This window comes from Corapipo altera, unplaced genomic scaffold, assembly GCF_003945725.1.
Source record: "Corapipo altera isolate COAL_440 unplaced genomic scaffold, ASM394572v1 23b, whole genome shotgun sequence".
NCBI classification, from domain to species: Eukaryota; Metazoa; Chordata; class Aves; order Passeriformes; family Pipridae; genus Corapipo; species Corapipo altera.
The window spans coordinates 4,128,477-4,152,249 of record NW_020884885.1 but is presented as its reverse complement, the minus strand read 5'-3'; the positions used below and the strand labels follow the sequence as shown (position 1 = coordinate 4,152,249).

The 23,773-nt window shown below is 44.0% G+C and overlaps 2 protein-coding genes and 1 long non-coding RNA gene across 9 annotated transcripts in view; 2 read left to right on the top strand and 1 right to left on the bottom strand.

Annotated features, from left to right (window-relative positions):
* Nucleotides 1–3,281: 3,281 nt before the first annotated feature.
* EXD2 (exonuclease 3'-5' domain containing 2) lies at nt 3,282–23,748 on the bottom strand. 7 transcript variants are annotated; one of them, XM_027641961.1, is made up of 9 exons: nt 23,648–23,748; nt 12,209–12,618; nt 11,052–11,308; nt 9,903–10,029; nt 8,810–9,135; nt 6,406–6,512; nt 6,039–6,174; nt 4,940–5,296; nt 3,282–4,197 (listed from the first exon to the last, which is right to left on the bottom strand). In XM_027641961.1, the coding sequence occupies exons 2-9, from the start codon at nt 12,545–12,547 to the stop codon at nt 3,981–3,983; spliced, it is 1,866 nt and encodes a 621-aa protein (XP_027497762.1). In that variant the 5' UTR covers nt 12,548–12,618; nt 23,648–23,748; the 3' UTR covers nt 3,282–3,980. The 7 variants fall into 7 exon arrangements, with proteins under 7 accessions (XP_027497762.1, XP_027497760.1, XP_027497757.1 ...); XM_027641959.1 differs by lacking the exon at nt 23,648–23,748 and adding an exon at nt 13,974–14,080; XM_027641956.1 differs by lacking the exon at nt 23,648–23,748 and adding an exon at nt 13,872–13,976.
* On the top strand, nt 13,919–17,786 carry LOC113946551. The gene is made up of 3 exons (XR_003527470.1): nt 13,919–14,269; nt 15,248–15,848; nt 17,393–17,786. It is a non-coding gene; the product is annotated as an uncharacterized LOC113946551 (long non-coding RNA).
* Nucleotides 23,522–23,773, top strand: part of DCAF5 (DDB1 and CUL4 associated factor 5) — a 72,398-nt gene continuing 72,146 nt past the window's right edge. Inside the window, exon 1 of the mRNA XM_027641949.1 lies at nt 23,522–23,772. Within this exon, the coding sequence (XP_027497750.1) occupies nt 23,559–23,772 (214 nt within the window). The 5' untranslated portion in view covers nt 23,522–23,558. The remainder of the gene's footprint in view (nt 23,773) is intronic.

Here is a 23,773-nt window from a genome sequence, read left to right as displayed (position 1 = left end):
ACTAACCTGAAAGAACCATTTTGAGGCAGGTGGCACAAAGCGCCAGGAAAAAGGGAAGATTCCTCTCCCCCATCTCTGGCAGCATATCTTGGACAAACTTACAAGTGTGAAGTGACGAGCAACAGAAAGAAAAATCCCATATTGTGAAACCCAGTCCATACAGAGAGGCATTGCAATTCTTTCCCTTCACAGACAAAATGGATGTGCATGGTTAAGTGAAGGAGGGTCCTAGTTAAGGTAAAATACTTGGAGCAACCTAGATGAAAGCTCAGGTTGAGAAAAAACTAGTTGGTGTTTTTTAAAAATGTAGATCTGTAGCCATCATGACTGATCAACATGACCAGGCCGAGGACAGCATCTGAACCCATTATTCAAACATACCTGAGCAAACTTGCTATCACATTGCTTACAAGTACAGTATTGCTGCTAGCATGGGCTCTTCCACAGCTGATCTCTGACACACAGATCAGGAAAAGCACTGGAAAGGAAAACTCAGAGGGTGAGGTCCAGTGTTACTGTAAAGAATGATGGACTCGTAAGGACTGGGTGAGACACAGGGAAAGAAATAAAAGGCAGGCATGCAAAAAAAGGAAAAAAGAGCTTCAAAAGTGGTAAGTGGTAAAACAGTAAATTTTTACAGAATGTAACAATTACCAATGAAGACATACAAAGAAGTTTTATCTATAGACTGATAGAAAATTTAAAATCATAATAATATAAAAAGAATATATTTATGCACAATAAATAGATAATTTCTTCTCCTCTTTCAGATTGACTTAAAATGATGCAAGTTAAGAGTATCTTACAAAGAGCAAAGAATCTTAGTTTATAAAATATTTGTGAAGTAAGTTTTCCTTGCCAGTTCCTATTTCTGAACAAGTGATTCGGAAAGAAACCTCTTCAATTATACCTCTGGCTTCTTAACAATAGAGAACCCATAGTCCAATTCTTGTCTCAACATTATTTTCTTGTCTCAACAAACAGAAAAGATCCTAACCCTGTGGTCAGCCAATCAGTTCCATTAAACAAACCAGTTTTATCAGCAGTTCCTACATCAGAACAAAGGGAGAAAAAACAAAGCAGAACAAAGATGTGAGATACACCTTATATTCCCGATGACTGAAAAGCAGCTTCTGAGCCATGCAGAGAGCTCTCAACACCCTGATCAGATGGAGACAGGATACAGCACTATCTGAACACATGCTTAAAATGCTTTGGAGAGAAATAGTTATATCCAAGCTGCTGCTGTAGGCAGGAGGTTCTTGCTGAGATTATAATCAGCTGTGTGAATGAGCACAGAGACAAACCACATTTGGCTAGATGAGTTTTTGTTAAGACCTGCCAGTGATACAGGAAAGAAATAAAATTGCCCTTATAATGAAAATGGTCTCATTTGCAGCTCTTTGATAAGTAGCATTTATCATGAATCTTTGATTCCTCATGCTGCTATTGCAGTTCCTCTGGGATGACATTAATGTACCATTTCTCCACGGCTACTACTTAACCAGTCTCTGCTACAAACAGGATTTTCACCCCTGGCCTGTGGAATTTCTTGAATTATCTGATAAGGGACAGTTTCAGCCATGATCACAGCAGGTCCAGGATTGTGCCCAAACATTATAATAAAATGTGGGTCAACTGCGCTATACGCAGTAGTGTGAAGTAAGATAAGGGTTTTACTGAAACTTCTTTACAGAGACATATAAAAGTTGATAAGAGCTTCATCATTCAGTAGAAGCACACTCATCTCATGCAATCAAAATCATCAGAAGTGATTTTACAGAAACGAGTATGCATTTTTAAAAAGTTATATTTAACTAAGGTCTAGCACCAGACAAAAAAAGAATATTTAAGAAAGTGAGACAGCAGCACATTTTAAAAACCAACAGTAATAATTAGCACACACTAGCTTATATTTTCAAAGCATTTTATAAACACGTGTATTAATTAAGCCTCACAACACCCTTGTGAGATAATTACGTACTATTAGTCCCATGTTAGAGGTAGGGAAACGAGAATGGAGCAAGTATGACCTGCTCACCACTACGCATGCCAAATCCAGGTACAGAACACCAGATTTTCCATTTTTTTGCCATATGTGGTCTGCTCTCTTAAAAGATGCTGTAATTTAAATTTGTTTCCTCTTATTCCTTTTAAGACACCTGTACTTATTTCAGTCTGATATGAAAAGGTACTCCCCAAGAGCTATTCATAGAGTCATAGAATGATTTGGGTTGGAAAGAATCTTAAAGATCATCCAGTTCCAACTCCCCTGCCATGGGCAGGGACACCTTTCACTAGACCAGGTTGCTCAGAGCTCCATCCAATCTGGCCGTGAGCACTTCCAGGGATGGGGCACCCATAGCTTCTCTCTGGGCAACCTGTGCCAGTGCTTCACCACCCTCACAATAAAGAATTTCTTCCTAATATCTAAGCGTAAACCTACCCTCTTTCAGTTTAAAGCCATTCCTCCCTGTTGTACTACTATGTGCTCTTGTAAAAAGTCCCTCTCCAGCTCTCCTGTAGCCCCTTCTAGGTACTGAAAGGCTGCAATAAGGTCTCTCCAGAGACTTCTCCAGGCTGAACAACTCTCTCAGTCTGTCTTTATAAGACAGATGTTCCAGCCCTCTGATCATCTTTGTAGCCCTTCTCTGGACTCACTCTATTATGTTGGGGGCCCCAGAGCTGGATGCAGCACTCCACATAGGTCTCACAAGAGCAGAATAGAGGGGAGAATCACCTCCCTTGACCTACTGGTCATGCCTCTTTTGATGCAGCCCAGGATGGGGTTGGCTTTCTGGAGAAGTTATCAACACATTCCAGGAACCTCCTGAATTGCTTATGCCCTGCTGTGTTGTCCCTCCAATAGATATGGAGATGGTTGAAGTCTCCCATGACTACCAAGGCTTGTGAACACAAGACTGCTTTTATCTGTCTATATACGGCTTCATCCACTCAGTCTTCCTGGTTGGGTGATCTGTAGCAGACCTACACCATAATGTCACCTGTCTCTGCCCTCCCTTAATCCTGATCCATAAACTCTTGGTTGACTCCTCATCCATCCCTAGGCTGAGCTCCATGAACTTCAGCCAGAGCTCCATGCGCTCCAGCCAGTCATTGACACAGAAGGTGAGACACCTCCATGCCTGTTCTTCTTAAACAGCCTGTATCCTTCCATTCCAACACTCCAGTCATAGGAGTCATCCCACCCTGTCTCTGTAATGCCAACAAGATCACAGCCCTGCAGGCATGTGCACACTATTCAAGACAGACAAGCAGAATTAGGAAAGAACATTTTTATAAACTGTGTGTTGCTGGAAGTTGTTTAACAAAAGACTTGGCATGGGTGCTTCCATACTGCCAGAGTCAGAGTGTTACTTCTCATCAGGCACCTGCCACCAGGAAACTTGCTCAGGCCTATCTGCAATGCTGGTACACCTCAGAATCTGCAAAAAAGTAAGCTTTCTTTGCCATTTCCAAACAAGAAATCTCTCTCTGGCAGGGAGTCTTCTCTAAGAAGAACTCATATGAGTACAACTGCACTGAAAACAAAGAAAGATTTTTATCAAGAGACTCTAAAGGTGAAGTCAAGGGCACAAATTTATGTCAGAAAGTGTGGAAAAGTTCATATATTGTGCTCTGTGTTGAGAGATGGTCTGCAGGCATCAAGTACCCTGGAGGCTTGAGCAAAATAATTCTCCATAGTCACTTTGAGAAGACAAGTTCCCTTAGTATATCACTCTTGCACTGAACTAGTGAGTGACAGACTAGGATTAAAAATTCCAAACCACCTGAAAGTTCAAGTCAATGGATCTAACTGTCAAATTTAACTCTATAAAAATGTCAAATCTGGCAGATCTACTGCTACCTGCTTGCAAACCCAGACCCAGGTGTTAGTGAAGGCATAGAGATAAAAATAGTCCTTTCATCTTCAGTTACATATGTTCATTAGACACTATCCGGAGTTCAGGGAGTTAGTTTCATGACAGCTCAATCTGAAGATCCTCCCCATACTTTCGGATCAGCTTCATGTGGTTATGATCCACTGACCATTGCTCTGGGAGGTGCTTGGGCTGCATACTGTCCAAAAAGTGCTGCCGCCAGCGTCTTTCCAACTGCATAAGGGAGCGCAGGCCTCCTTTAGCAAAACACTGCACCACCTTCAGTCCATGTGGCATGTAGCTCTCATTGCAGATCCTGCCAAGACATAAGCAGAGTTCAGTTTCACACAAGCCCGCTGTCAGACTCTAGATCTGTCTCCAGTGAACAGCAAGACACTGAAGATACTTTCAGCTGCAGAGTTTAATTACAGACACATGGTAAGCTAACCAAGAGGGAGAGTTTTAAGCTCTGCTTCAATGCCAGACTGCTTTCCAGAACACAGTTACACTGTGAAGCTGGTTTCTCTGAACTGAGAGTGTTCTTCTTTGACAGCAACACTAAACAAAGCTCTTTAGGTCCATTACATGCTCCTCAGGATACAGACTGCAAATTTCTCAAGGCAAGAACTGTATGACCCTCCAGATCCTGCCACTGAATTCTCTGTCTGGATAGATTCTGAGTTATAACATTGGCATATTACAAATAACAGTGAGCATAGAAAGGAGAAAATACTGATTTAATGCAGACAGAGACTAGATACTCTTTAAGAAAAGGTATTTGGGGAGGCTTTGAGAAAGTGAAGGAGAATTCTGATATAATTGTCCTTCAACCTCTCTTCCTGATCTGTCCTTCAAAAGAAGTATAACGTGTTGGAGGGGAAGATGGAGAGCAAGAACGAAGACTGCTGGAAGAGGAAGGGAAAGAGGGGAAGAAACAAGAGCTGCAGTTCACAGATCACTGCTGGGTTGTGGGGAGAAGTGTGTAAACAAAACCAAAACCAGTAAGAAATGCAATATAAATTACCAAAATCTGACACCTACTGATGGGCTTGTTATACCTGGTTTCCAGACCGGCTGCTTCCTGGAGCATTTCTGGTGTGACTGCCTCTGTGTTAAAGAAGTCCTTGATGCTTTGCAGAAGCTCTGCCCTTCGGGGGTCAGGCAGGCTGTCTGCATTCAGCAGGGCTCGTGCTCCCGAGCGCACTTGCCTGCGCAGAGGGTCCTCCAGCAGACGCACACCTTCCTCAGAGCCAATGGGAGCACCAAACTCCTCAGCCAGCTGCTGCTTGAGATGGTTGTCATAGTAATTAGAAATGGCATGGCAGGATGTGCAGAGTAGGAGCACATCATGGGAGTTGTGGTCCTTCATCTGGATGGGGAAGTGTCTTCGGTATTCGTGAGGAACAACATTCTTCCTAGAGAACACAAAACAGACAGTTCATTACATTTGTCTGGAGCTGCTACTCCTCAGTTACTCCTCTTCCTGGCCTAGAGAAGGTTACCTAAAACTTAAAGTCCAGGAAAACAAAGATTACCAGGATCAGGATCTGTAGTACAGCAAGACATTATTTTTATTCTTTTTATTTGTAGTTGTCTCTACAGGTTTTCTGCCTTTCTCTTTTTTCCCCTTCCAAAGATTCATCCCTTTCAATCAAAAAGAAAAAGATTCATACTGTAAAAAAAATAAAGTAATGCTCTATGAGAAGTATATTTCTCAACTAACCAGTAGCAGCTGCAAAGACAAAAATCTCGTTCCTTTTGACCTCATGAGCTTCAGGCTCACCTAAACCTTTCAAAAATATGAGGATTAATTACCAGGACTAGAACAACTATTTTCAGAAGAGGACACCACCTGAACAGTGTGTGTCAGCACACTGCTGCCCACCTCATTCAAACTGCAGCACACACACGTTCCATGAGAGCTTTGCTCTTCCTAGGATCGATATCCCCTTCCCCTCAGAGAAAAGACCGGTCTCTTCACTTTCAAACTTGCCCAGTCACATACAACTACAGAGTATTCAAACAGTGATAGCCCATCCAGGACATGAATAGGCATAATGTTTCAGGCCACTAACCAAGCTATGGATGCCAAACTAGATGCAGACCTCAGTTCTGTTTTAAAAGATGCAGTTTTCCCCTATCCACTAAACAACTCACCGGATATAGGATTCTCGCTTGCCACATACAACACACAGGTTTTCTTTGACTGTCAGATAATAATCAACTTGAGACTCAGGACGTCCTGAAGGCTCAAACCGCAGCTTCACAACAAACGGGTCTGTGCTAACTAGCTCTAAAAGGGTAAAGGCAAAGAGAGAATATTCAAAACAAATTTGTATTTGAAAGCTTAAGTAACAATGCTACAATGTAAGAGTCATCCTAGCAAATCCCAAACAGTATTTCCAATAAGAGAGGATACAAAACATTCATGCTCCATTATCTAAAAAACAAAGAAGAGAAGAGAGAAGAGAGGAGAGAAGAGAAGCTGTATTTCAAATACCACACGAAAATCTGGTATGCCTACCTCCAATCCCCTTGTCCAGATACCACTGAGCCTTCTTGCGATCACAAGTGCACAGGGGTTGTCCATCTGGTGCATGCAGGAAGCAGTTGTCATACAGTGGAGACTTTCTGTGAAACAAGGACAGCATTACAGCAACTATGATAGCATGCCAAAAAAACCCAGAGCTCTCTGTAGCCATTGGTGCCACATTCCAATTCACGCAGCCTCCTCCAAATCACAGGAGTGCCCCTAAACAGACACCTGAGGCTGCTGAGACTGCACAGGCTGCCGGTAATGGAAGCAGTACATCTAAAACTTACCTAGGATTTACTAACTCTAAGCTATCTTTGCTCTCCTGCTGCCAACAGAATTGTAACTCTGAACCCCAGTTTTCAAGAGATGCCAGCAATTATGACAGCCTTTAAAAAAAATTAAATTAGAAAACAAAAGAAAATTGAAGTCACAAAGGGTGATGAGTCAAGAGTAAGCTCAAAGAGAGTGTCAACTTTCTGGCGAGGCAGTTTCAAGGACTGGCTGCCTAAGGCTGTATTTAAAACCTTTATCAAGAAAAATTTTCTAAAACAGTGTGAATAGCAATTACTTCACTTACCTAAGAGAAATGATCCAAAAAGTCTCCAAAAGTTGAGGACTCAAACACATGAGTCCATGAGAACAACAAAGCTGAGCTGAGGCCCTCAAAAACAGGCCCCAACCTGTGGTAGGGACAAGAATTTCTGGTGGAGCAGTCTCTGGTGGTTTGCGGCAGTGTGTGGAAGGGCACTGTTTTGGAGAAAGTGTTTCCTTACTCTGCCAATCTCCTTCAAACAAAACTGAAGAGTGGACAGATCAGGCTTAAAGAGGACCTGGTTGGAACTGGCCAGACACATCACAATACACTGAGGAAAAGTTTTCTTTCTTCTCTCCAGCGAGATGGTACAAGCTGTAGTCAGCAGAGCTCTACCAGCTAAAAGGTTGATTCACAGGCTATATAATCTGACAGAAGGATTTCTTCTGAGGTCCACAAGGGAAAAAAACCCCAACAAAACAATGATACAGGAGGTCCCTTCCACTGAGCAGTTCAACAGTTCAACTTAGTCACCATGACAATTTCAGTACATGCTAACTTTAAATTAATAAACATTAAAACTAAACAGACTTAAACAGAAAGGAAGAGTGGAAAATGACTTTTGAAACTACATCCAGTGTTACTACAGACCAGAGCCACACTGCTGTAAATACTATAAAAAACATTGAGTCTACAGATCTCTCAAGAAGTCAAGTGCAGCTAAAACCAAAAAATAAATAAACAAATAAGGGGAGATTTCAATTTAACTCGGAAAGCAATTTTGTTTAAATTTTAATCCTCCCATGAGACGCAGTACTCCTGTTTTGCATGACACAGCCTTCCAATAAAAAATTAAAAAAAAAACCTGGAGGGACTTGCTACATAAAACACAACACTGTTAATGACTGCTAATGAAATCAATATTATTGACTACATTGTCTCCATTGCCAATCCAATAAACTTAAAAAGGAGAAAACAAATACTAAAATGTCACTGGATATGTGAACAATTTTAGTTCATAGATCCAGTGACAAATTTTATTAGATTGTATCCCAACAAAACCAAACATACTAGCTCCCCACATCTTCCACTGCACTGATCTTAAAGAGACTTCTCCAACTAGTTTTGAACTCTCATTAGCAAAAGGCCATAAGAATTTAGGATCCACTCCCAAAAATCACCTGCAAAGACAGTGATCCTGAATCCAGCAACATCTGCCTCTGCAAGTCCAAAGTAGTACCATTCCCTCCTCTCTCTCCCAGGCCAACACAGAGGGGCTACCACAGACTGTTCCTTCCTGTGCCCTCTGGCACCTCAGCTTTCATCTCTGCTCAGTACTCTGCCATCTCTGTGGCCATAGTGACATGGGACAGCAAAGTACAAACAGCAGTCCACAAGGCAGATCTTGATAAAAGGACAAGCTCTATGCAGTTGCCACCTTCTCCCTGGAGGAGAAAAGGCACAGCTGTTTAGGCAGCAGAATCATAGAATATGCTGACTTGGAAGGGACCCATCAGGATCATCAAGTCCAACTCCTGGCCCTGTGCAGGACACCCCAGGAATAACACCTCTTGCTGGGACTCTTCTCTCTGGTTAATGCTTCCACAAGAGAAGAAAAGGTAAAAGTAGAAGACAACACTTTAACTTGCTCATGACCTAGTACACATTCCAGTGCTGCCCCACTTCTAATACCTAGAGAAAAATGAGGAACACAGAAACAGGATCTGGCTCCCATGACTGTTAGGTCCTGCATGTCCTTTCTAGCTCATATTATCCACTTTGTTTAATGAATAGAGCAGGAGGCAACATGCAAAGTTTTCCATCTGCAGTGCAAAGAGTAAAGTGTGCTCATATACTTACCGGGCAGAATATCCCACACCCAGAGGCTTTCGCTTCTGCCTCCGTGGATCTCTCACTTGATGATTGCCAGAGGGCTGGCCATTCACCCAAGATTTCCGATTCTTTGTTTTCTGAGGGGAGTGTCCATCTCCACTCTTCTCCTCGCCTGTGCTGCCACTTTTTCTTCCCCTAAATGGGATATCCACCAAGCCCCGGCATTTACCCAACGCTTTTTCCCAAGCAGCGTCAGAGTTTTCACCTTCAGATGTAGCAGGGAGGCCAGCAAATCCCAGCAAATGGAGGAACAGAGCCACTGAGACCTGGGCATCCCTAGCAGCATAGAGAATCTGCAGAAAAGCACAGACATCTAGATATGGACAAACAGCAAATACTGCCAAACATTATTAGTCTTCAACACTTGGTACAGTAAAGCCAGAAGCTGCATTCATTTCCTTCTGAAGTTCAAAGTTTTGCCAGTTGAGTGGCACTCAACACACCCCACCCCATCACCCTCATAACATCACCACACCCCACTTTTTTAGGGTCAGTCAGACTTGAAGTACTCATGGGTGCCCCCAGGAACTGCAAGGGAGTGAAAAAATTCATATCAGCCAGGCCCTAAAACATCCTCCTACCCCACCAAGCCCTCCCCTGGCTACGAATATTCAGCGTGGTTCTTTGTCCTGTCACTCCCTCTACTGGTCACTGATATCGCAGACATCTGCAGCGTGACTAAAGAAACTGAGCGATCAGGGGAACTATAATGCTCTAAAGAAGGTTTCCAGTGTCTGCACTGACTGCTACAGAATGAAGAAAAGAAAGTAATAAAAAGGTGAGGTTTTGGAAACACTTCTTCAAGGGATCTTGCCTTATAGATCTTTCAGGACTAAAGGAAAACAACGGTCAAGTATCCAGGGAGAACAGTAGAAAATGATCTTCAAGGAAAAGAATGGAAATGCAGGTAGAGAGTCTGAAATTAACTTTAGACCACAGTCACACATAAGGTTTTGAGGCAGACCTTGAAGAGGTTCAGATCTCCCTGTGGTAAAGCCTCTTTTTCTACTAAGAAGGTTACTTTTCCTCCCAAAACACCAAGCTGAAGTGGAAGACAGACCTGATCTTGTGCCAGTTCTTCTGCCTCCCAGTTGCTGCAACGCACATGAGGAGATTTGTCAAGTGGGCAGTTCAGGACTTTTTCAGCTAAAGACTTAAGGCTAAGGCAGTTGTGAAGTAGATCCTTCCTTCGATTTAACAAAAAAAGTGAAACAAACATATTAAAAATTAAAGTATACACTCATGTAAATTCAGATGACCTCATAGACCCTGAACCTGCCAGAGCATAATGCACATGATGCATGACTCCCAAACAACAGAGAGCTTCCCGTCAGCTTTAAAGGCCCTCTCCCTCCCCTCTATTAAAATGTCCTTTCTAGATTTAGTAATTATCTTGTGTCTGCAATATGCAAAACAGTCAAGGCTGAAGTGTTTGCCTCTGAAATACTCACTTCTGAACTAAAGGGTTCCATCATAAAGTGATGGACTGCCTGCCCTAGGGATGCACGAGGAACCGAAGAGCCAGGAATGACTCAGAGGAATCCTGGCCACTAGAGACAAGAAATCCATCCTCAGTGATAAAAAGGCACCATCAGGTCAGCCAACCCATGGCCCAGATCACTAATACCACACCTAGACATCCATATAACTGTACATGAAGAATACAGGCAAGTAAAACATTTTGTTTTAGGAAGAATGAAGGATAAGAAAATGGTATCATAATTGTAACCTTTCCACAGAAGCATTTTTATTAAAAGAGAAAATTAGAACTGGTTTATTTAGTAATTTTTCAAGAAATCTTGAAATTCAGCAGTTCTACTTACATGCTCTGGGCACATGTAGCCCATACTTCTAAGCATTCAAACATCTGCTGACACAGTGATCACTTTCACTGCATTACATCACTGTCCTTGGACTTCTTAAAAGCTGAAGCATGATACTCAGAAAAGTGCATAAGGGTATTGCATGAGAAGACTAACAGATACAATTAGCAAATGAAATCCTCATGAAGATTTCATTTCCATTAAGACCACAGAATAGAAGCGTGACATCTTCTTGGGCTGCAGCTGTCAATGCCCATTCTCTAAAGTCACCCTGAGAACTCCAGACCTACCAGACTGATATCATTCAGCATATGCAAATTACTTTAAAAATATTTCCAACTCAAATGATGCCTCCAACAGAGCTGCCTCTGTCTTCAGGCACTTACCGCTGTCTCATGGCTAAATACCGCAGATCCACACTCCCTTTGACTGGAAGGCCATAATCATGAAGCAGCTTGCAAGCATCTTCCCAGCATCCAACCCCAACTTTCAACACAGTACTATCTGCCATGATGTCCAACAGGGTCTTTGGGAGAGTTTGTCCACTGGCAACAAGCCTGGGCAACCGAACAAGAATGCAGAGGCCACTGGAAGAAGCCATCTGTAGCAGGGATACAGGATTTGCTCTTCCTTCCACAGATACCTGTAATGAAATAAAAAATGAGGAGTCCAGGTTACAGTATTATTAGTAATACGGGACCTGGAGCAAATTGCAAAAGAGGCCACTGAAGACAGGAAATACTCATCAGTCAAGTGTTGTTACATCTCTAAAATTTCACTGCAAATTATGTGATCTGTTTCACAGTATCACTGTGGCAAGCTACTTCTTGCCACACTCCTACAAGAGAATCTTTCCCCTTTTCATCCTTCCCCCTCATAGGTGAGCTGGTGAAACAAATCAGACACATTTCTTAATCCACATCAGCACAAAGCCACCCACTGTATATATATAGATATATATATATATGTTTATGGCAAATTCATTGTTTAACTGTGGCTTATAGTAATGACTGTGGGGTGAATAAATTTCCAGCCCAAACAATGGCAAAGACAGGCTTTATAAATGGCTTAAAGCCTGTTTTGAGAGATCAGACATGCAAATGTACAAGGAAAAGAGGAACTTTACTTTCTGGTTGTCCCGGTGAGTTATCTACGTATCAGTATTATCCTTCTTTTTGGATTTATTATACTTAAGATATTGTTTCTTAAAAATGTGGCTGGATTTAAAATAGTGTAAACCCAAGCTACTTCTAGTAAATCACCTTCAAAGAGCTAGTACACAAAACACATAATGCTATATTTAGCCATACAATTATCACTATATTTAGTAAAGTCGATTTACCACAGGAGCTCAGTAAATAGTTAATTAAAAACATAGCATACTTAAAGGTAAGAGCAATCAAAATTAGCAGCTATTTCACTGCTGTCAGGATAGACAACCCCCCAGGCAGTTTTAACAGTCCTAGAAGATCCATTTAAAGAAAGGAATCACCCCACCGTCACTGTTAGCAATCTAAAGGAGAGGCGCTTCTTGATCACTCACCCACTCACAATCAATTCCAAGCACCGGCCACTTCTCCAGCTCCTTCTTCAGCAATGGTTCAACACCATTCCATTCCTCCTGCTCTGAAACTATCACTATGTCTGCACCAAGGGTCCTCTCTACCCAGGAAAAGGTGGGAGATCTGAAGAAGGAAAGCACCTCCTTATCCTCTGTCTTAATGAGTTTCTCATCTCCCGACTTTATAGCTGCTTCTTCTTGCTGACTACTATGGCATGCTTTTCCTTTCCGACGTTGGGTTGCTTTCCACAAAACCAGGCCTCCCACTGCAACACCCAGCAGGGTCGCCAAAGTTATTGTCACTGCTGTTTGCTTGGGCATTTTTTTTTAATTTCCTTTTCTACCCCTTCACTTCACCCACACAAAACGGCATTGTAGGATTTCATCATGGCCTGCAAAGAAAAATGAGAACTGGAAATTAAGGACAACTTAACGAAATACGTTTAGAGATATTAAATACATGCAGTGGTATACATAGCAAGGTCCTAGCCACAACTTGTGATCCTGACAGAAGAAGGACCCACTTAGACTGGGGGGACAGACCACTGCAGTTGCGGATTGAGCAGTAACAGGAGACTGAATGCTGCTGTTGACTACAGCACGGAACACCTTAAAGGGAATGCATTAATTTATACTGGTGGAACTGGATGCTCCAACGAACTCTGATATTCCAAAAATAAACTAGTCATGGTTATTACCAACATCTTTTAGTCCAGTTTGGAACTAGATCAACCTAAACAAGGGTAAAATGGAATTGCTGCAGAATAAGCATGTTGGTTCATGCATTAGTAAGCAATAGGCATTTGGCCATTACATTCACATCCATATTAGGGTCAAATGGTTCTTCAGGCATTGAAAAGCCCTTAAGAAGCAGCATCTATTCATAACACAGCTTTTCCTCTATCATACAAAAGCTTAGTACCCCTTCAGTAAACTGAAATCAATCCTGCCCCTGCATCCCCACCTTCCCAACCCACCGCGTAGTTTCTAAAGAGCTGCCCTGACACACTCTCCCGCAGGAGCAGAAGTTCTGGTGTCGGTGCTGCCACAGCCCTGCAGAACCGCTGTCAGAACCCCGATCACGGGCCGGGCACCTGCCTAAACGCCTGCGAGTGACAGTAATTCCCTCCCGCCTCTTAAACAGAGCGAGAAGGCTGAACACAAGCAGGGCCACGCGCACCTACAGCCCCTCTTGCCTGTGATCCCAGGCAGCCCCTCGTGCGGATCCCCCCATCCCGCCGGGGCAGGGAAGCCTCGATGAGACAACATGGACCCTGCCCAGCCCGGGGGCAGCGGTGCCAAGGTCGGGGGCCCGAGCCGAACGCTCCTACGGGCCGGCCCAGGGCTCCAGGGCGAAGGCGCTGCCCACCTTAGGCTCGCCCGGGGAAATCCCGGGAAGAGGCCCGGACGCCGCTCCGGCACGGAGGGAGCAGGCGGGAGGCCGCGGGCGCACCGGACCGCGTACCGAGGCGCCTGCGGGCGCGGCCGCCCCCGGGACGCGCGGAGCAGCCTCTCCCCCCGCGCCCGGCCCCGCCGCCCGCCCGCGGGCCTCGCTGGGCGCCCACCGACCCGCTCGCTGCCTGCGTCTCGTGGAACGGCTGCGTCCGGCGGCAGGAACCCCCCGCGGGGCAGTCGCCACACGCACCGGGAGGCTTAGAGCGGCGGACGCTTCCTCTGTGCCGGCGGGGCGGGCGGGCGGCGGGTGCCGCCATGTTGTACGGCAGCTGGTGTTGGGGCGGCTGTGTACCTGGACAGGCGTCAGCGTGCCTTCAGCCGGGGCAGCGAGCACTGGCAAAAATATTGCAAAGCGAGCTCTTTTCGGGAGAGTGGAAAGAGCGGCTTGTTGTCTGAGATTAGGAGGGCTCGAGGAGGGAGCCGCAGAGGGGCAGTGGAAGCCACCCGACCCGGAGGACCGGGGAGCCCCTCGGGCAGGAGGGACCAGAGAGAGTGGAAAGAACAAAGGCAGCCAGGAAAATAAATAGGAATGCGTAGCCACCTCGAAGTGGCAAACTGGAAGAAAACAAAGAGGGGGGAAATCGAGCGGTAAGTATCAAGAAGTTAACAGAGGAATAATCATGACAATTTTTCCTCCCTTGTGTGTGGAAAAATACGACCGTTAGAAGCGTGACACTGCAAAACAAGGACAATGAGTATTCAGGCTGCTGCTATGGTCAAGGTTATGATCATCAAGTTTTGAGGCCATCATTATCAAAAAGCAAACACGTTTCCAGACCAAATTCTGTTGCAAATTAAAGGATTTGAGCACCCAATTTCTTACAATTCCTTTACAATTCCAAATATTTCCCAATTTTTGTGCTGTTAGAATTCCAGCTAGCGGTGTCTGTTTGAAGCAGACACTAAACCCACAAGAAAGATTGCTTTAATAATTTGACAGCAACAAATGTTGCTTTAACTTTGCCACTTATCAGGGAAGGAGGATGTCCCTAGCAAAGACTTGGCATTGAGCAGACACATTATCCAAGGAGCGCAACAAAGCAGCTAATGGCTGACATCAGGGAAAATCTCTGTACAAGCAGTATTTTTTTCAGTCTGTAAGTGAATGTTCAATCTTTATTGTCACCCTTCTTATTTCTTAACTCAGGAATGCTGTATGGACCTATTGATAGCACAAAAGGAACACAAATGATTTCCAGAAGAGCCCTTTTCTGAGCAAATAAGGCCCTCCCCTTAATCAGAAAGAAGATGACAAGGTTATTAAAGGTTGAGCAGCTACTGTTCTAAGGACATGGTCTAAGCCAACATGGTGGGACCATGTCAGGTCTCACTGGTGGTGGGGTCACACCAGCGAAGTTTGTTTTCCATTGACTTATATCTGTATTTTGAGCACACAAATGCTTTATACTTCAGAGTTACAGCTTCTGTATAATAAGTGTTTCTGCAAAGCATCTCAGTCCTCCTCTACAGTGAAGAGATTTTTATCCATTTTTTAAAATAATCCACTAGGGGTTACAAAGCATTGCAATCTCGCACATCTTGTCCCTGATTCATTCTCCTCAACAGGGAAGGTCTGCATCTGCCCTACAGTCACAACCTGGACACAGCCTCTCCATCCATCCCCTATGCTCCAATGCACCAGACAGCTGACCAGCTGAAATGGAGGTCACCAAGCAGGAGCCAGCACTACTCTGAAGCTCCTCACGCAACTTGCGCTCAGAAGAAAAGTGCATCACATGCATGCTCAGGAGAGAAAACTAGAGGGGTCTGGCTGTAACTGAGTTTCTGTAGTTGGGTGGACATGTTCTGCCTCCTTCTTTCCCTCTCTCTTCCCTTCACACCTCCCACCCTCCAAGGTATAATGCTTTGTTCTATTTGTTCACTGTAGTCTAGCATAAACCTGGATGGCCACTTGGAAGGATAGTCCCAGATTTCCTGTTGTACCTGTGATTTGACTGCTCGCTCCCTGCTCCCTTGCTCCAGCACCTACATTTCTGTAATGATGGGTCAGAGAATCCGGAGACTAATCTGGCTGTAAAGGAGTTCAAGGGAAAAAGGTAACTACCTGGGGACACAACAGACTTGTCTAAGGCCCAGGTGAATTGAAGGAGACCTAAGAAGATGGTTTGTCTGGGCTCCAGGATGCAGGTCCCTCATTGTGGGGCAGGTAAGGCATTGTTAAGAGAACTATCTCAAAGCTCAAGATGAGCTCAGAATACCAAACAAATCTGCAAAGATTGTTTGTAGCCGGACCCATTTTTAATAAACTGGCATCCACACAAAATTTTGAAATAGGCCAGTTTTTCCTTTTACAAGTTTTTTACTTTAGTTTCTAAAGTAATAAAAGTTTAAGTGTACAGTTACAATAGAGAAAAAAGCAATAAAATACCGCAACATTTATTACATAATAAAAGTCTAAAAGATAAGATGCTAGCTTTTCTCCGAGTAACAGGACTGTATCCCTGGTTGCATTTAAAGCATTTATTTTTCATGTCATCACTGACATTAGAGAGTCCTGTAAACCATAAGTATCTTTAACAGCTTGTCTTGCTACCTACATAGCCATTTATTCAAGTATAAAGATTGAATTAAAAATAAATGAAAGCAACTGATGCATGAGTGTACTCTGGCAAAAACAAAACAAAACCAAAACAAGTTCCCAATACGTGATGGGGGCATTGCTGAGAGAAGGTAACCAAGTGAGTAAACACCAACTGCTGGCTTAGCCTTATGTATAAGAAATCTGTTACAGCAGGTAACTGGAAGCCTTTACATGGTAAATAGCAAGATTTACTTTTCTGTTTCTGTAGCATAATCTGAGATCTCTGCAGAGGTCTCTGTCAAAGGACTCAATTTTAGCCTGATTTCTTAAGGAAAGAAGGCTTATGCAATTACACTGTCAGTGTTTCTGTCTGTGGGTCCCATTATTTCCCACACTTTCCTTGCCAAGAAAGCATGTTTAAACCATAGCTCAATTCCATCTAAATTTGTACAAAAGTAACTTAAGTGAAATGAAAAGCCAAATCGATGGAACAGGTCCTAATAAAGCTGTCACTGATAAAATGGCAAGCATGTGCAGACACTGCATATACATATGAGAATCCACACAGCAGTGGCACATCAGGACAAGTCTGTAGGAAACCAGGCTTCACTTGTTCTGCTGATCACAGAAAAAGAATTATTTTTATAATTATATTAGCTTATCCTTTAGGAGGGAGAAGACCAGGGTAAATGACTCAGTGTTCAAAGGAAAATCAATGATTGTGGAATATCAAAGAAAGAGCCTCCAGTCAAGACTAAATTGCTGGTAGCAGACAATGAGCAGAGAGCTCATTGTCCCCAGTACCTACTGTCCCCCAGTAGCTCATTAATAACACTCTCTTTGGGGCCCCATCCCAAGCTACAAAAGAGAACTGAACTCGCATTTCAACTCCTTGTGTGATTTATCTTTCTCCTGTTGATGCTAGTAACCCCGTACCTACATGTGCAAACAAGCCATTTTGAGCAAGGTTTGTTTTAAGAGGGTTGATACTGGGGAGGCAGCAGGATTTCTTCTTTCCTCAAGAAGTCAGAATGAGATCAGTTTCAATCAACTGTGAAGCCACATCCTACAGGTGGAGTTTCACACTGCAACAAGGTGGATAGAAGGTTTAGCTTCTGTTGAAAAGGCAGTTCTGATTCCCTCTTCTATCTGTTGGCATTCTTCTACAGCCTCACTTCTGCAAACGCTGGTGGCCAGTTTGATTCAAGGAATTAAGCGAGTGGAAAGCTAGCACAGAAAAAAAAAATGGAGATTTCTCATGGTTTAACTCCTTGTAGTAACTCACCATACAGCCAGATCTCAGTGAAACTACATCCTAAGCCAAAAGATGAGTCAGTGGTTGCTCACTGCAGGAATCTGCCAAAGTTTGCAGGGTTTGCAAAGAATTTGAAAAAAACACTCTCAGAGGTATGTAAGCTGCCAGATCCCATGAGGATGAGCTGTATTAGCGTCGATCATCATCAATGTATTTCTTCCTTAATTGCCAACTCTTTTCACTATTTATGTAGAAGCTAAGAGGAATTTCACAGTTCCATTTCTTGAAGAGCACTTAACTTATCCCAGTGGTTCAGCCCAGAAGGCACATTCAGTCAGCCTCAGTGTTTATGGCTGCTAAGAGTATGATATCCCCCCACTCCCAAAACTCAGCTCTCATCTGGGCACTCCAGACTAGCCTGTGCTGATTTTGGCATTCATTGGGACACTTTCATGAGTCAAATATACATTTGAGAGAACAATCCTTGTTCTTCCTATCTTTCTGGTCCATGAAATTAGTAAGCAAAAGGAAAAAAGCCTAGAAGCCATCACATTTTCACTAGAAGGAATAACACAGGGACAATTATTTTAAAAAAATGATATGGCTAAAATATGATATAGTCTTCTTGGTTTACCCTCCATTTGTTTCTATTTCCCTTCAAAAAAAAAAAAAAGTATAAATAAATTAATAAAAGCCTTGACTCTGCTCCACTTTCCTAATTGTATGCTCATTCTCTCTGACTCAGTCCACAGACATCCAACTATCAGTGTCAAAACTTCTCAGTTTCCGTTCCAGATTAACCAAAGCCATTCAAAAGTTCAACAGAACTCAAAAAGGTGTATTTAAAGCTCATTCTCTCTAACCTGACACAATCGACCATGCTTCACCTACTTTTCTTTTTACCTATTTAAGCCTTCCAAGTGTTTGACAGCCTCTCAGAGAGCTGTATCCTTGGTCTTCTCCTTTTATGCTCTCGTATTATCTCTGAGTTATCTCACTGAAATACAAATAAATTAATATTTATCTGCAGATGATTTGTGGATCTGCTCCTTTCCCCAGAGCTATCTCTCTCTATCCAAGCTCAAATCATACTCTTTTTCTCTCTTCTGTGGATAACTAGCAGGAAGTTAGAGCTTATCAGAGCTAGAACTCTTCCCTGAAAGCCCTCTTATTATCTTCATTGTGTGTATGTGTGGATAGCATTTACCTGCCACTCAAGCTTGTTTGTCAACTGTCAGGTCTGACTGAAACCTCTTTGCAGATCCTAGCACCCAGGATACATATTTCTATATGGCAGCTCCAAGACAAAGCCCTTTGATCCATCCATGCAGCTAAGAGCCTTGTTTAGTTCTCTTGCTGACATACATAGAGTGCCCTGATATGTCTCCCTACAGCATTAACCAACACAGCTCATAACACAACAGCCATGGACTGCTCTAAATGTCATGATCTGACAATAGAGTAAAGCTGACTGTAGGCCTCCTATTAATAATCAGATATACCACAGACATCAAATGGAAATGACTACTGGAATTTAACTCATTCTGCCAATTCAAATTTGTTCAGAAAAAATGTTGAAGGGATAACTTTGTACCAGCAGATATTAAAGCCAGATCAGTTATTGTCAGTCCTTCCAGAGGCAGAACAAAAACTCTGTAGCATGGACAGAAGCTAATGTGAAAGCAATGTGACACCATGTCCATACCTGATCCAGATCAATTTAGTACTGCTAGGAGACTGGACTATGCACAGCCTTGGAATAAGCAAATCTGAAACTGCAACCCAAGATTGTTTAGGCAGATCATCTTCATCACTTCCCTATTTGAAGCATTTTCCTAGTTTCCTCTTTGGTATTGCATCAAACATTATTTACTTACCTTCATTTCCAAGGGCATCTACGAGTCTACAACCCTGTTAATTATCTCTCATTTCCTTTCCAGTTGACTTCTCTCCTCTACTGCCTATTTGTTGAAATTCCAAACAACACATTTTTGGGGGGCTTTATTTCATGCTGGTTTTGAGGTATGGAGGAGACTATAATCATCCTGCAGAACTAAGCTGCCCAAGCAGTGTGTACAAACAGACCCTGACTTCCTTTGCCCATTGAGTCTGTCCATGCTCAATCCAGTTTAGTCTGTACCATTCCATCTCAGTACAGCACCCTACATGCTAACCTGTCCCACAGAACAGCAATTTGATGAAGTTAGATCTCTTTGAGTAACTACTGTCAGTGCCTTGATTCCATTCCAAGCTGCAGAAGGTTCCTATTAAAGTAGACAAAGATGCTTCATTGGTGCTACTTCAGCATGACTCAGGACAACAGTGTGTTCTAGAGAGTAAGAGCCCTCTGGCATTTTCAAAGGAAGATGTTACCAGTATAGACTATGAAAATTTCCTTAGGTGTTGTATTCAAAATTAATTCAAACAAAGGAATCAGAGAATGAAAAAAATGCTTACCAATTTGGTTTTTAAACTGATATGGTCATGTGAGAGAATATTTCATTGAGCAGTACAGATTGGCAATCTGCTATTATTTTTCTTTCAAATTCTGACAACATATCTTCTTTCTATCTGCTTACAAATGTGATTAAAAAAACCCCAAACCAAAACCAAACAAAATTCAGTTAGATTTTTCCTAAAAATCCTGGCCCTGAGAGTTTAGGAAATAATTTTATTAATATGTAAGACAATGTAAGTACACAGCTTTCCTAGAGACTGGATCCAGAACGTGGAGAAAAAACAGTGGAGATTTTATTCTGTTATTTCAATACAGGAACCAAAGATATCCAAAGATATTCAACCTGAACAATACTTTAGGAAAGGGGAAAAAATGAAACATGTGTTGGGAATTCAGAAGTGAGCAACAGTTTCTGATATAATTGTAATGGCACAGAATTTCATGGCATGCAGACAGAAGAGCTATAAAAATGATTTTATAGCAGCGCAATTTACCTGTGTCTGAGGCTAAAGTAGTAAACACAAACCATGATGGACAAGGTCTTTGCCTCTCTATATTGAGCGTTGCTAGACATGATACATAGCAATAGTTGGCCATCAACAACTATAACTAGAAAAACCCTTTTGTATAGTTCAGATGTAGAAGAGATTGTCCTCTGTTTTCACTTCAATTATGAAACATTGTTAATGTTAGTAATTAGTTACATTCTCTCCCCTCCCCCCACAGTTAGAAGGAAAAGTTTGTTATTTACTTTTGTTATGTTAAAAGTAAGGCCCATGATTCAGATCCATATAAGAGAGTAGACAGCAGTATGGCTCTGGAAACACTGATCTTTGTACTTTTCTTCAAGTGTTTATTTCACCAAACTCTTATATGAAGCTTTCGGAAGGCACTATGTGTCTTTGCTAACCTGTTGTCTATCTCTCCATCAATCTTACCATCCGAGGAGATGAGGCTACCTAAGTAATTAAACTTCTGGACTGATTTGAGCACTGATTCACCAATGGTGATATGGGGATGATGTGGGACTTCCTGAGGTGCTGGTTGATGGAGAACTTCTGTCTTTTTTAAGCTGACTTCCAGCAAAAAGAGTTCAGCAGTGTCTGCAAAGCAGGATGTTAAATGCTGCAGAGCTGCTTCTGTGTGGGTGACAAGGGTGGCATCATCAGCATAGAGCAGTTCCTGGATCAGATGGTTTAAGGTCTTAGTATGGGCCTTCAGTTGCCTTAGGTTAAAAAGGCATGATATCAGTACGATATCGAATATAGATACCATCCTTATATGGATCTGAATCATGGGTCATCTACCGCCACCACCTGCATCTCCTAGAACGCTTCAATCAACGCTGTCTCTGCACAATCCTAAACATCCACTGGTCAGATTATGTGACCAATACATCTGTTCTAGAACAAGCAGCAGTCACAAGTATTGAGGCCATGTTACTGAGAACACAGCTGCGCTGGGCAGGGCACGTCTCAAGGATGAAGGACCACCGCCTCCCTAAGATCTTGCTTTATGGTGAACTTGCCACTGGCTGCCGCATGAGAGGAGCCCCGAAGAGAAGATACAAGGACTCCCTGAAACAACATCTCAGCCTTGGCCATATTGATCAACATAACTGGTCTACTCTGGCCTCCAATCGGGAGGCCTGGAGACACACCATCTGTAACACTGCGGATGCCTTTGAGAAAGCACACAGGATCACCCTTAAGGAGAAAAGACAACGCAGAAAGAATCGTGTCTTGCAGAATATACCACCTAAGGAGTCTTTCTGCTGTGCCTTTTGCAGCCGGATGTGCCTGTCTCATATTGACCTTTTTAGCCACCAGCGCACTTGTAACAAATGTGGGTAGAGCCCTTCCCAAATCTTCGTTTGCAAAGCCCAGCCATGATGATGAAAAGTAAGGTTATAGTGTTGTCAAGTAAAAGGCATGGTTTATAGGATTTCATGTTCTTTCTGTAATCTTAACCAGGAAGAAATCCAAAGCACTTAACTGACTTTCTATAATGAAATAATTTTAATTTCTACAGAAAAACTGTCACTGGAACATGGCAGAAGTCTAATAGTACTCAGTAATGTTGCCATATAACAGTTTATGTCAGGAAGGGTTTTTCTGTTTGCTTGTATTAAAGTTTAGAGATTCCTAATTCCCAGCTGGTGCAGTGGCACACAAAGATGGCTGGGACTGTCAAGCTAATTCCTCACCTTCCAAAATCTGTATCTCCCCTAGATACTGGTGCCAGTTCACCCATGCCTCATGCCTATGGGGAAATGCAGACCTGAAAGTTTCAAGCTGCTCACTTTGTGCACAGAGTGTTCAGTCAGACACTGCAAGGTGGGACTGGGAGCTCTGTGCAGCACCTCATGGACATCACTCTTTGAATGATACTCCTGTTGTCTGACATGGCATAAGATATTACGTGTGAAGTACAGGGTCCTGTGAAAGACAAAAGATATTTTTTTCCCCAAAAACATAAAGTTTGGGATGTTGTTTAACAGCGGACATCAGATCAGTTCCACCTATTTAGCTGGCTGCCTTTGAGTTTTAGTTGATACTGGAGGGTAAGAGAAAAAAATTCTTCTATATTTCCAACAGTCTTCTGGGACTGCAGGGGAGTCTACTCACTTGGGCTGCGCAACCCTCCTGTTTTCAGTGTTGCTCGGGAAGGAGCAGAAAGCAAGCAGTAAAACCTCTGACAGCCTCATAAAAACTATCATAGAGAAAACAACAACAAAAAAACCTAAACAAAATGAATCCTAAAGCCATAATGCTTTGGATTCCCGCAGAAATCATTCAGCATTTACAGAGGACAAGCCTCACTGCAAACCGCGCCCGCACTTGGGGTATTTTCCCCCTCATGTTCCCTCCGGTGCGTTGACCGCAGGACCCCACGGCGGGCGGGCCGGCCGGAGCTCCGGAGGGCTCCTTTCCCATTCACCGCGATCAGGGACGACGTCCGTTCGCGGGAGCACCTGCCCGCCCGCCGCCACCTCCCTGCCAGCCGTGGGGCCGCAGGCGGCAGCCAGAGCCCCGAGTGAGGGCTGCCGAGTGACGAGTGCGCCCGTCCCCCCGCAGGTCCTCCGAGTGACGAGTGTGCCCATGTCCCCTCAGATCCCCGGAGCGGCGAACGTTAACGTCCCTCCCGCAGGTCCTGGGAGTGGCGAACAAGTCCTTCCCTCCAAAGGTTCCCGGCGAGTGTGCCCGTCTCCCCGCAAGCCCCCGGAGTGGCGACCGTGTCCTACTCTCCGCAGGTCCTTGGAGTGGTGACCGTGCCCGTCCTCCACAAGCCCCCGGAGTGGCGAACGTTAACGTCCCCGCAGGTCCTCGGGGTGGCGAGTGCGCCCGTCCCGCCGCGCCGCTCCAGGAGCGAGTTAACCGGCGGCGGCGCCACGCTAGAGCCGGGCCGAGAGGCGCGGGCTGCAGCTGAGGATCAGCTGCTGAGGGGAGCGGGGAGGAGCCAGCGGGATCAGGAAGCGGCGGAGTGTCTAACACCTCTCTGCCATGGCTGGCTAAAGAAAAATCATCATAACCATAACAAGGGGGGAAGCGGGGGAGGGGAGGCGGCGGCGGGGGAAGGGGCGGCGGGGGAAGGAGCGGCGGGGAGCGGCGCAGGCGGCAGCATGAGGAGGAGAGGCAGCCGGGGGGGCAGCATGCGGTCGGTAGTGGGGTTCCTGTCCCAGCGGGGCTTGGAGGGGGACCCCCTGCTCACCCAAGACTTCCAGCGAAGACGCCTGCGGGGCTGCAGGAACCTCTACAAGAAGGACCTCCTGGGCCACTTCGGCTGTGTCAATGCCATTGAATTCTCCAACAATGGAGGCCAGTGGCTGGTCTCAGG